This window comes from Fusarium musae, chromosome 6 (genome assembly GCF_019915245.1).
Source record: "Fusarium musae strain F31 chromosome 6, whole genome shotgun sequence".
NCBI classification, from domain to species: Eukaryota; Fungi; Ascomycota; class Sordariomycetes; order Hypocreales; family Nectriaceae; genus Fusarium; species Fusarium musae.
This window is the reverse complement of record NC_058392.1, coordinates 2677204-2690143: the sequence shown is the minus strand read 5'-3', so window position 1 is coordinate 2690143 and position 12940 is coordinate 2677204. Positions and strand designations below refer to the sequence as shown.

The 12940-nt window shown below is 49.6% G+C and overlaps 5 protein-coding genes across 5 annotated transcripts; 3 read left to right on the top strand and 2 right to left on the bottom strand.

Annotated features, from left to right (window-relative positions):
- Positions 1-1568: 1568 nt before the first annotated feature.
- On the top strand, positions 1569-2410 carry J7337_008684 (uncharacterized protein; the record flags this gene model as incomplete). The annotated part of the gene is made up of 3 exons (XM_044826296.1): positions 1569-1806; positions 1851-2077; positions 2126-2410. The coding sequence occupies 3 exons, from the start codon at positions 1569-1571 to the stop codon at positions 2408-2410; spliced, it is 750 nt and encodes a 249-aa protein (XP_044679213.1).
- Positions 2411-2691: 281 nt separating this feature from the next.
- J7337_008683 (uncharacterized protein) lies at positions 2692-4558 on the bottom strand (the record flags this gene model as incomplete). Its single annotated transcript, XM_044826295.1, has 4 exons — positions 2692-2844; positions 2895-3485; positions 3534-4356; positions 4437-4558. 4 exons carry the CDS (start codon positions 4556-4558, stop codon positions 2692-2694), a joined length of 1689 nt encoding a protein of 562 aa, XP_044679212.1.
- Positions 4559-5263: 705 nt separating this feature from the next.
- CBS2_2 (Cytochrome B translational activator protein cbs2) lies at positions 5264-6919 on the top strand (the record flags this gene model as incomplete). The annotated part of the gene is made up of 4 exons (XM_044826294.1): positions 5264-5359; positions 5406-5462; positions 5511-5742; positions 5787-6919. 4 exons carry the CDS (start codon positions 5264-5266, stop codon positions 6917-6919), a joined length of 1518 nt encoding a protein of 505 aa, XP_044679211.1.
- A 796-nt stretch (positions 6920-7715) lies between these two features.
- J7337_008681 (uncharacterized protein) lies at positions 7716-8330 on the top strand (the record flags this gene model as incomplete). Its single annotated transcript, XM_044826293.1, has 3 exons — positions 7716-7854; positions 7904-7966; positions 8014-8330. The coding sequence occupies 3 exons, from the start codon at positions 7716-7718 to the stop codon at positions 8328-8330; spliced, it is 519 nt and encodes a 172-aa protein (XP_044679210.1).
- Positions 8331-8752: 422 nt separating this feature from the next.
- On the bottom strand, positions 8753-11899 carry J7337_008680 (uncharacterized protein; the record flags this gene model as incomplete). Its single annotated transcript, XM_044826292.1, has 1 exon — positions 8753-11899. One exon carries the CDS (start codon positions 11897-11899, stop codon positions 8753-8755), a length of 3147 nt encoding a protein of 1048 aa, XP_044679209.1.
- Between the last annotated feature and the right edge of the window lie 1041 nt (positions 11900-12940).

Below are 12940 nucleotides of genomic sequence, written 5' to 3'. Positions count from 1 at the left end.
TACAGCTTCTTTGTTCTCAGCCATATCCTTGCTCGTTTCGACTTAGCTCGGCCACTCAACTCAAGAAACTTGCTTAATTGATGCGCTAAGAAACGGCAGTGCCTGGAATTGATCCAAACGTAGGAGCTTTTGTTACGAACCTTTTGTCTCATTGGCCCATGTTTTCTTTTCTATGCTTGTCAATTGGACCGAGGCTGATTGACATCCAAGGAATCGAAGAATTATATCCACATTCACGTTCACGTTCATGGAATCAGATTCAGCTGAGCAATTGCATGTGTTTCTGAATGCTTGTTAATTGGATCTACCGAGGTTTATGCAAGGCATAGATCAGTTCATGTCCGAGACATCCGATCTCATCATTTGAGCCTCCGAGGTTGCTGGTTTGATACTGTGAAGAATTTACAATGAATTCTCAGCCACATGGTCAGAGCACTTAACAGCCTGATAGTAGAAAAGTTACTCTAACAGATCTCTTCAGTCAGCGGAACCTTCCAATGTGTTTATTCAACGTCCAGTTTTGCTTCTGAAATCATCATTTTGTAAGCTGGCTATCAGGAGTTCAAGATCCGGAACAAAAAAATTCAGATCCAACAACAGTCTGACTCAACTTAAATTGTGATGTATTATCTGATATCTATAAAAAGGTTGATTTTGATATTTTATCGATGTTTCACCCGGCCTCTATCATCACGATGACAGTGAATATTCGTCTTTGTGGTTGTTACCATTATCCCGCCGAGATGAGAAGCTACCATGTGTATCTTAATCAAAAAGTGACTTGAACTTGACTTACAACTTGCTATTGCCAGTACGAAACAAACAAAAATGAGAAACCCGAAGCAGCGTGTCCTACTATATGACTTACATCAGAGCAGGGCTAATGCTACATGAATGTCTCAAGCAATTTCTAACGCCATTCTAATCAAGAGAAAACCATACTATGATTTATGAGTCAGACAATACCGCGTTTCCTAGGCTGGTCGCAGTATCTGAACAACCTACCACTGCCAAGCAAATTGTGACGAGGGGTTACTATGGTCGTAAATATGAAATAGTATATGTCCCTTTAAGACTTTTGAGAAGAATAGAGGCTGATTTTGATCCGCTGAAATCTGTCTCGATTAAAAAGGAAAGGGAAGAGAAAGAATTAGTATCTTGCTGTAAACAGATTATCTTTAGCTAGTATAATACCCCCTCACTGCCTACATAGAGTAATGCCAGTCTATAGTTATGGACCGCAAATAGCTGTCAGATCTTATCTCACCGTTTCCTCAATCATAGGTAGTGTTCAATATCAATACGTGTACAATCCTACGTGGTCCTGTGGAGCGCGGTAAAGCGCGGCTAAGAACGCGGACCGAATAAAGCACCAATAGACTCACATTCCGCCATCCCGGCTAACATTACTAAAATGAGGGTCGTCTGTTAACGACATGGTCATGAGGTTCCTTGTTGGTGGGGATATTCGTGTAGACTAAAGGGCGTTGAATATCTATATCTTTTGATAACCAACCCTTCTCGACACCCATTAATCTAAACCACTGCCATCACACAGTATCGTCATCATGACTCGAACATATAAAATTGCCGTCCTCGAGTGCGATACGCCTTTTCCTTCTGTCAATGAAAAGCGCGGTTCTTATGGAGATATCTTCCGTGATCTTCTTACCAAGGGTCTCAAGAATGAAGCACTTGGTGACAAGGGCAAGGACGTGAGCCTAGATCTTAGCAAATGGGATGTCGTCACAGCACAAGAGTACCCAAACATTGATGACGTTGATGGTTTCTTGTTAACCGGAAGCAGTAAGTTTCTTTATCAAGTTACATGTGCAAAGCTGACAGGATAGAACACACATCCTTTGCTGATGACCCTTGGATCTTGAAGCTTGTTGACTTTGTCAAGAAGGTTTTTACGACGACAGAGAAGCCCATTATTGGCATCTGCTTTGGCCATCAGATCATTGGACGAGCACTTGGTGCAAAGGTTGCGGTGAGCCCTGGTGGTTGGGAGGTTTGTGTTGATAGAATCAACCTCAACGAGACTGGCCAGAAGCTATTGGGTGTTTCATCTCTCGTAAGTACCATCGATCTTTTCCGTGGGACCTCGCTAATAGAAAAACAGGGTCTTCATCAAATGCATCGAGATGCAGTGTTAGAAGTACCCGAAGGCCTGGTTAGTCTCGGCAGCAGCTCAAGGTGCGAGGTTCAAGGACTCTACAAGCCTGGGCGTATCATCTCTTTCCAAGCTCATCCGGAGTTTGACGACTTTATCATGCAAGAAATTATGGAGGCCAGATATGCTCAGCAGATCTTCTCAAAAGAGATGTATGAGGAGGGTATAACGAGAGCGAGAGCGCATCATGATGGCCTTCTAGTGGCAGCAAAGATTTGGGAGTTTCTTCTTTAAACAATTAGACAATATAAATCGTGATTATTTGACCAAGCACAACGTAACTTTCCTCACAGGTGGTGAAAATGGTTTGAAGATGAGCTCGTTGATGTGATCATTTCGACGGCCGAGCTGGCTGCTCATGATGAGGTCAAAAGAATTGGTGGCGACCGTCATATATACAGCATCTTAATTACATGTGCCTCAAGGACTCTATTTTTATATATCGAGGCGGGTATCTAGGATTAATGGTGTCCTTTCATGCAAAAGATATCCAGATCTGACGCTCACGCATCGCCCTACATAGCGTCCAAGGACTGACTTGATCCGGTGGCTGCTCCCAAATATGTTCCAATAGCACCAGTGTTTGTCTCATATTCCCCAGACCAATTGTGTCCAACATAGTCTGTAACCGCGTCCTCAATACCTGCTGGACTGTAGGATCTGACGTGCTACACCCGATCACAGCGAGCGGCCAGCAAAGACTCGTATTTATCCTGACCGAAGCGGGGAACTGATCAAGCAATGCCACTGCTTCGGCGACCGCCGATTCCACCAATGCTCGTTGGAAACTGCCTTCAGGTTGCTGATGGGGTTTCCCGAGGACTGTCCAGAGATATAGCAGGGCAGCTTGTTTCCACACCAGCCCTGCAAGACGTGTATATGGTGTGACAGAAGGATCTGGGAAGAAGCCCATCACTTGAGATTGAAGGAAAGCGAAATTGACAATGTTGTCGGGGCTTGGCGAGATCTCTCCATCGCTAGTCAGTGAAGACATTACTTGTCCTAGGTGAAAGACCTGGGATATAAGGATGAGGATTTCGAGCCAGCAGCCACATAGTTGGCCGACATACTTCCTTGCGACTAAGTTTCTCGCCCGGACCTCAATATCGGGGCTGAGTAATGACTGTGAGTTATACTGGGGGTCAATCGAGATCATACTGGTGGCTGCGATATGCATGTAGTACTCGATTAGAAAGTCAGGTAGGTCGTCATATACCATGTTCTGCGTCCCTGTGAGTAATGTGCTCACTAATGACTTGGACGCTGTTAGATGGTCAAATATTGTACCGTGAATGTCTCCTTTGGCAACCTGCAGCGTGTTAGTCTACAGTCGCGTCGTGGAATTGATGGTACGAACCTCAGTCAAACACATAATAAGACTGCCGACTGTCAAGACAAGGGTGTTCTCGGCATTTCCAGATACATACTCATCGACGACATTCCTAAACATCCGTAGCGAGTCGGTGTAATACCTCTGCGCGATCTCATCGCTCGGATGTCGCTCTGCAGACGCCTGGCGGTGGGCAGCGCTCTGAGCGAGGATGAGTTGTAACACAAGAGGTTTTGAGAAGGCCAGTGGTATGAGTTTGGCGATGAAGGGATTAACGTCTGTGGAACCGTTGCCCATGCTATTGGCCGTTCGTGACAGGTAGTAACTGAGAAGCTCATATGACTGATGCCCCTGCTCAGGTAGCATCGACATTGGCATAGTAATGGCTCCATTGAATGAGAGTCCTGTGTCTGGGGAAGGCGGCAAAGCGAGAGTGAGAGCGTTGGCGGTATCTGCATCCCATGTTGTGATAACAGTCGGTGAGTCTGATGAGTTGGATGACTGTGAAGGAGATGGCTGATCAACATCATCAACAGCATCGATGATATCCACATCAGCTTCAGCATCGACCATGTGGGTGTCCCCTTGCCCTTGGCTATGGCCATGCCCATGCACCGGAGAACTGTCGCCATTCTGGGGTACATCGGGATTCTCAGCAGCTCGGTCCTCCTCCTCCGGCACCGGGTCCGGTATGACCGGGTCATTCACCGAGTCCGCATCGTGACCCTGCCTCAGCGAAGCAACACTCTGTTGTGAGCTTGTAGATGCAGCACCAAATGACGACCGTGATGGACCCTTGGCAGGCTGTGGTTCAGGCCATACACAGTCGAGCTTATTGCGTTTGCAACCGCTGCAGATTGGTTTACTACATCATCACGTAAGTCAAGTTGAGTCAAGATGACTGTCTGGAGAGTGGTTGGTTGGTAGTACCTCTCGTCGCACTTCTTTTTGCGCTTCCTACAGGTAAAACAGCCCGTCCTACTGCGGATTATAGGCACGGGACGCATTGAGGGGTTCAGGTTTGGGTTTGGGTTTGTTGGTGACGGTGACATATTGAGCCCTCTTTTTTTTGCCACCGAGTCTCTTCGGTGGCAAAGCAAGCGGATTGCTTGGCTTTGAGCGTTAGATAGAGTACGGATACAGCGCGGTTAGTGAGAGGAGAACACAAACACAGGCACAATCAGGCGCAATGCAAATCGGATGGAGGCTCCGGAATAAGCGAGACGAACCGTAAAGCAACGTCCGTGTCCGTGGCCTTGGGAGTGGATCGTGTTTGTTTGTTTTTGGTTGTGGTGGAGTCAAGTCAAGGCCACTTCGCTTCAGTTACATAGCGTACGTAACGGGAATGATCGGTTACCCTGTACCAAGCCACTCCCATCCCCGTTCACCGAGTCAGCTTCTAAAAGTGTTCTAGGCTCAGAGATAGCGCATGTACCATCAGGTAACTCACTCCCGCCCTCCAAGACCAAGCCTCCGAGGATCATGTGGGACTTGTCCACCCCCGGCTTTACCTAGATCTCGACTCAGTGACGCTTGATAAGATTGACTCGGTGACATGGACCTTCAGGTACGTACCGGCGTCTTGTTCTCATGCTCCGGTCATTTGGAACTCATGAGCCGAAGGCGGCGGACAAGGACATTCTTATTAGGTCTTGTGCTGCTCTAGCTTGGACTTGTTGCTTGAGACTGTATCGTAATTTCATCTTCTTTTTCCTTTCTCTTCAGCTCATACAGAGATACCCCTCATCATACACATCATGATGAACTTGAGGCTCCTTCGGCAGCAATGCCTTCGCACAAAGCCATCTCTGGCCAGCCGCGTTACCACCAGGACATTTGCTTCTCAGTCAGATGTAAGTTTCGAATGAAGCTACATACAACAGTACCTAACACTCTCAGCTTCTCGGTGCCAACCTCGAGCAAGGCGACCCTGAGATCCACGCCATTCTGAAGCGTGTAAGTCACTCCCCATATACCAATTGATCCAATCTCACACCTTTATAGGAAGAGAAGCGCCAGAACCACTTCATCAACCTCATTCCCTCCGAAAACTTCACTTCGCGATCCGTTCTCGATGCTCTAGGTAGTGTTATGCAAAACAAGTACTCAGAGGGTTATCCTGGCGCACGATACTATGGCGGTAATGAACACATCGATGAGGCAGAGCGTCTATGTCAAAGACGTGCCCTCGAGACCTTCCGTCTTGACCCTGAGAAGTGGGGTGTCAATGTTCAGCGTGAGTCTCGACTTGACGTTCAATTCTTTGTTCAATGCTAACAGCCTCAGCCCTCTCTGGATCCCCTGCCAACCTCTACGCCTACTCTGCTATTCTGAACACCCACGACCGTATTATGGGCCTTGACCTTCCCCACGGAGGTCATCTCTCCCACGGCTATCAGATCCCCAACAAGAAGATCTCCATGGTCTCCAAGTACTACGAGACCTTCCCCTACCGGTTGAACGAAGAGACTGGTCTAATCGACTACGACAAGCTTCGCGAGAACGCTCTTCTGTACCGTCCTAAGGTTATCGTCGCTGGTACATCTGCCTACTCCCGCCTGATCGATTACGAGCGCATGCGTGCTATTGCCGATGAGGCTGGTGCTTACCTTCTGTCTGACATGGCTCACGTTTCTGGTCTTGTCGCTGCTGGTGTTATTGGAACCCCATTTGAGGATTCTGACATCGTTACCACCACCACACACAAGTCCCTTCGTGGACCTCGTGGTGCCATGATCTTCTACCGCAAGGGCGTTCGAAGCACAGACAAGAAGGGCAAGCAGATCATGTATGATCTTGAAGGTCCTATCAACGCTTCAGTCTTCCCTGGTCACCAGGGTGGTCCTCACAACCACACCATCACCGCCCTCGCTGTTGCCCTTCGTCAAGCTCAGACACCCGAGTTCAAGCAGTACCAAGAAAAGGTCCTCGAGAACTCACAAGCTCTGGCCAAGCAACTCTCTGAGGGTCTGGGCTACAAGCTCGTCTCAGGGGGTACCGACAACCACCTCGTCCTCGTTGACCTCAAGCCCAAGGGTGTCGACGGCGCACGCGTCGAACGTGTTCTCGAGCTCGTTGGTGTTGCCAGCAACAAGAATACCGTCCCCGGTGACCGCTCCGCCCTCAAGCCTGGTGGTCTTCGTCTCGGAACACCCGCCATGACAACGCGGGGCTTCAACGGTGAAGACTTCAAGCGCGTGGCTGATATTGTGGACCGCGGTGTGCAGATCACTCTAGCGGTTGATAAGGACGCCCGCGCGGCTGCTGAGGCCAAGGGTGCTAAGAATCCCGGTACTGTTAAAAACTTTTTGGAGTTCTTGGGTGATGGATCTAATGTCAAGGAGATTAAGGCACTACGAGATGAGGTCGCTGAGTGGGTTGGAGGGTTCCCCCAGCCCTGGCTCAAGTCATGATGTTTTTGATGAAGAGTAAAGATCATTTCTGGCGTTTGGAAAATAGTGTCATAGCAAATTTTACATGAGTATAAAGAGTCTATTGCATGATTCTCACCAAATCTGCTGTGTTGTGGCTGTTTTGATCATCCAGGTTGTAATCATGATGGGCTAGACTAGAGTGTTGGTCCAAACACCTTAACCTCCTACACCACGCACGACTGTGTAATAACCGCCACGTCAATGGCCATGCAAATTTAATGACAGCTTGATCCAGTAGCAATTGGCCCAATTGACTAATATTACATGATAATATTGCCTTGCATGCCATTCTCCGTTGTCAAACTCCGAACATATCTCACTCCTCGGATTTCCAAGTCTTCCCCGCATACCCAAAAAAAATATTTCAGGGCTCTTGGGATCTGGATCTGGGGTTATCGGTACTTGACTCAGTGAAAGATGCCAGTAGCTAGTACCTTTCACAAGCGGCTAAAGCAGGTTACACCGCCCATCATGACAACTTTTTGGCGAGATAAGCGGTACCGCTACTTGAAGGGGTGGGTACACTGAAGTAGCGCTCATGACCTGATTCTCCAACTGTTATGACGCTACCTGGCGCCGCTTGAGCTGGGGCCGGATAGTGACTCCGAGGTACTTGACCGGAGCGCCGCCGAAGACGGGGCATCAGAAGTGCTAGGGATCGTAAATGGGGAGTAGGTCACCTAAAATCAATCATCATCAACATCATCACAGACATTCCTATTCACTCATTCATCCTCAATCCATCCTCATCCTCGTACTCACTCACCCACTCACAATGTCTGGTCTCTTTGCTCGTCAAGCTTGGGCTTCTGCCTCTAAGCTCCGATCTACTGCTCTCCGAGCTCCCAAGACTGCATTTGCCTGCAAAGTCAACAGCATTGCTCCCCGACGATGCTTCTCAGTTTCCATGAACCGTAAGTTCTGACTCCCTTTTGAAGCTCAGCCAAATCTAACAGATTCTAGTCCTCGCCAGGAAATACACTGAGAGCCACGAGTGGGTTGACGTCGCCGCTGATGGCAAGACCTGTAAGTTCTTTTTCCTGAACAAACGTCTCATCAATTGACATCCCCAGGCACAATTGGCATCTCCAAATACGCTGCTGAAGCTCTCGGCGACGTTGTCTATGTGGAACTTCCCTCTCAGGGCGAGGATGTCTCTGAGGGCGACTCTTTCGGCAGTGTGGAGTCCGTCAAGTCTGCCTCTGACATCAACTCCCCTGTATCAGGCTCTGTTGTGGCGGTCAACGATCCTATCGTCGACACACCCGCTGATCTTGGAAAGGACCCCGAGGGCGAGGGCTGGTTGATCAAGGTTGAGGCTGAGGATGTTTCTGCCCTTGATTCATTGATGGACGAGGCTGCTTATGCTAAGCACCTTGAGGAGCATTGAGCGGTGGTTTTTGGTTAGATTAAATAATTGGTGATTTAAAAGCAAATGATATCAGATTTTCGTATTCATTTTCGGTATCCCAAGGCTGTTTGATCACAATGATGGCCAATCCTAAGACATGACATTTTGTCCTACAAACAGACCACTTCACTTCTCAAAATATTGCTTGCAAATTTGAACTTATAAATTTCTAGTTTCAGAAACTTTTATTCTAATATCATCATATCTCGCAAAACTCCGCCAATACAGAGATCATTTCGCCGTGGTTGAATAGCTTCCCAAAAACCATTCCATCCATATGCATGTCAGGGACCCATCATGGTTGAATATGATATATCTTTTCCCGCTTAAATAAATGAAACCAATCGCTTAATATGACCCGCCCTCCATCTATCGTTAAACCATTACTTCTTCCTTTTTATCTACAAGTTCTCAGATCCCTCAACAGGGGGGCATGTGCAGAACAGGTTGGTGTCACCATAAGCGTCGTCCACGCGTCCCACTGAGGGCCACATCTTCTTCTCCCGGAGCCAAGGCAGGGGATAAGCAGCCTCCTCACGAGTGTAAGGGCGGTCCCACTCGGAAGAGAGAAGGTCTTCTTGAGGGTGGGGAGCGTTTGTGAGGAGGTTGTTCTTGCGGGGAACCTTGCCAGACTCGACATCGGCAATCTCCTGTCGGATCTGGATGAGAGCATCGCAGAAACGGTCGAGCTCAGCGCGGGACTCCGATTCTGTGGGCTCGATCATGAGGGTTCCTGAAACAGGGAAACTCATGGTGGGAGAGTGGAAGCCATAGTCCGCCAGACGCTTGGCGATGTCGGCAACTTCAACTCCGGCGGTCTCCTTGAAGGGACGAACGTCGAGGATGAACTCGTGTGCGCAGCGGCCGTTTGCGTTGGTGTAGACGACCTTGTAGTGGGGTAGGAGACGGGACATGATGTAGTTGGCGTTGAGGAGGGCGGTACCAGTTTGCTTGGTAAGACCATCTCCGCCCATCATGAGGATGTAGGTGTGGCTGATAGGGAGAATGGAGGCGCTACCCCAAGGAGCGCCGCTGATGGGAGCAACGGCTGTGCTATCACGTTCGGCACCAATGCGCTGAGGATCAATCTCAGGGTGGCCGGGGAGGTAAGGAGCAAGATGATTCTTAACAGCGATAGGGCCAACACCGGGACCACCACCGCCGTGGGGAATACAGAAGGTCTTGTGGAGGTTGAGATGACAGACATCAGCACCAATGTCACCGGGGCTGCAGAGACCAATCTGAGCGTTCATGTTGGCACCGTCCATATAGACAAGACCGCCATGCTCGTGGACAAGATCACAGACTTGCTTAATCTCAGGCTCGAAGACTCCGAAAGTAGAGGGATAAGTAACCATGATAGCAGCAAGCTCATCAGCGTGCTTAGCACACTTGGCCTTGAGATCCTCGATATCCAGGTTACCAGTCTTGCCGTCACACTTGACAGTAACAACCTTCATACCAGCCATAGCAGCAGAAGCAGGGTTGGTACCGTGAGCAGAAACAGGGATAAGGCAGACCTTTCGCTTGTCTCCATCACGAGCCTCGTGGTAGGCCTTGATACAGCGGAGACCAGCAAACTCACCCTGAGCACCAGAGTTGGGCTGAAGAGTGGTAGCATCCATACCAGTGATCTCAGACAAGTTCTTGGCGAGAGAGCTGATGAGAGCTTGGTAACCAGAAGCTTGCTCAACGGGGGCGAAGGGGTGGATGTTGTTGATACCAGGGTCGGAAACAGGAAGCATCTCGGTTGTGGCGTTGAGCTTCATCGTGCAGGAACCAAGAGGAATCATGGAATGAACGAGGGAGACATCCTTGGACTGGAGATGGTAGATGTATCGAAGGAGCTCGGTCTCGGTGTGGTACTGGTTGAAGACAGGCTGCTCGAGGTAGCCGGTCTTTCGCTGGAGAGAAGCAGGGATCTGGTCATTGAGGAAGGTAGTCTTATCAGACTCGAGAGCAGACTTAAACTCAGCCTCAGAAACACCGAAGGCCTTGACGAGGTTACCGAGGCTCTCAAGGGTGACGCCCTCATGAAGAGAGAAGCCAACCTTGTCCTCGGCAACGCGGCGAAGGTTAATGTTCTGAGACTCAGCGTTCTTGTGAACCTTGGCAATGGCCTCAGGAGATCCCTTGAGAGTGACAGTGTCAAAAAGAACAGCACCATCCTCACGGAGACCCTCAGTGTGAAGCTTGAATTCGCCTTTCTCAAGGATCAAGCTCTGGGCAAGACGGGTCTTGCTCCAGATATCCTCAGCAATTGTCTTAAGACCCTTAGGACCGTGGTAGACAGCGTAGAAAGCAGACATATTGGCAAGAAGAGCCTGAGCAGTACAAATATTGCTGGTAGCCTTCTCACGACGAATGTGCTGCTCACGAGTCTGGAGAGCTAGGCGAAGAGCGGGCTTGCCGAGACGATCTTTGGAAACACCAACGAGACGGCCGGGAATCTTGCGCTTGTACTTCTCAGATGTAGCGAAGAAAGCAGCGTGGGGACCACCGTAGCCCAGAGGAACACCGAAGCGCTGGGAGTTACCGATGGCGATGTCAGCGCCAAACTCTCCAGGAGGCTTGAGCATGGTAAGAGCGAGAAGATCGGTGGACGCACTGAGAAGAGCCTTCTTCTCATGGACGATATCGGCGAGAGCTTGGTAGTCGTGAACACCACCGTGGGTATCGGGGTACTGAATCAAGGCTCCAATGAGATCGCCCTCAACTTCGCGAACGAGCTTGGAGTTGTCAGCGAGGACATCGCCAATGACGAGCTTGATGCCGAATCCCTCAGCTCGGGACTGGAGGACGGCGATGGTCTGGGGGTGGCAGTCCTTGGAGACGACAAAGACCTTCTGGCCCTTGCCCTTGGGGGCGTTTGCCATAGACATGGTCATGGCCTCAGCAGCGGCGGTGGCTTCGTCGAGAACAGAGGCATTGGCGATATCAAGACCAGTCAAATCGGTGATAAGAGTTTGGAAGTTGAGGAGAGACTGAAGACGGCCCTGGCTGATCTCAGCTTGGTATGGGGTGTAGCTGGTATACCAGGCAGGGTTCTCGAGAACATTGCGCTGGATAACAGCAGGGACAAGAGTTCCGTAGTAACCAGCACCAATGAAAGACTCGTAGACCTTGTTGTTCTTGGCAAGCTTTCGCATCTCCTGCTGGATGTAGTGCTCAGTGCGACCATTGGGGGGAACAGCAGCTTCCTCGCCACCCTCATACCACTGTTCGACGAGGTTGAGACCCTTCTGCTTCCTCCGAACCTGCGGGGGAATAGTCTGCTCGAGAAACTCCTCCATGGAGCTCACGGGAGGGTCCAGGACCTTGAGCATCTCTGTCTGCTCGTTGGACTCGCTGCCAATATGCCTCCTTGAGAACAGCTCATGTTCCTGCAGCTTAATGCTACTCTGTGACTCGACAAAACGACGAGGAGCGCTGACTTGGGCTGTAACTGAGAATGCCCGGGCTACGCCATTGAGACGAATCGCATGGCGTGGTTGAAGGGCGAAGGGGGAACGGCGGGCGAGCCGTTGTCCGATACGAGTGGCAGACATCATGATGGGATGAATGCCTATGAGACCGACCCTTATTCGACTAATTCAGTTCTGAATTATGAAGAAGTCAAAGAAAGGGAAGGAAGTGGGAAGATGGAAGAGGGAAAAGAGACTGATTATGAATATGAACCGTTATCAAAAAAAAACACAGCCCGCATCCAAAGATTTTAAGGGTACGGGCGGGCATGAGCATGAGAGAGCAGCGGCAGGAGCAAACAGTGGCGTCGGCCGTCATGGTCCGATCATGTCGCCGGTGGGATTAAAGAAAACTCGGGGCCTTGATCCTAAATGACAAAAAGACTTAGGTAACTTAGTATAAATTTAGGGTCAGTTTAGGATATCTTTTGCTGTGTTTATTTTATCATCCTATACTTAGATCTGATGTTTTCTTGCTCCTTAAGGCCTCCACTTTCTCCAAACCGGCCGGAAAAGGTACATGAGGGTACATCTGGATCTGAACCTTTCCAGAAGACATTTCATGTGACTCGGTGAAAGTGCCAGCGCGGCAACTAAAGCGCGATAAACCTTGTGATTCGCTGGCTTTGACTCAGTGAAACCAAGTGACTCGGTGAAAGATAAGTGCTGGACCCCTCTAAGGACCCTATCGCGCCCAAATTCACCGAGTCAACGGTAATTCTTCACTGAGTCAAATGCACCACCTACAAATCAGGTGGTCGGCAAATGAGCCGCGGGGTTCTTATCGCTTGGTTTTTAGGCCATGCTGGGGTTGGTTCCACTGCGTTGTGCCCTGCACATACCTCCTCGGCGATGGACCGAAACCTGGGGGCCGAGCTCGGGATGGTCTGGCCGGTTCCTTTGTTCGTCAGTTGATTTGATATTTATCATACGAATTGACTAGTACGCCTTCTAGAAATTCTCCATGCAGCTTGTCCTTGTGACGCTTTTACGTGGTAGATAGGCTGCACGGATTTCCGGTGTAGAAGCCGGGGTTGCAATACCGGAGTAGAGTAGAGTGGATGCTACTGGCCAGGGCTGCCACAGCACCTTGACCAAACTCCGATGTATTGGCTGGCATAGGGT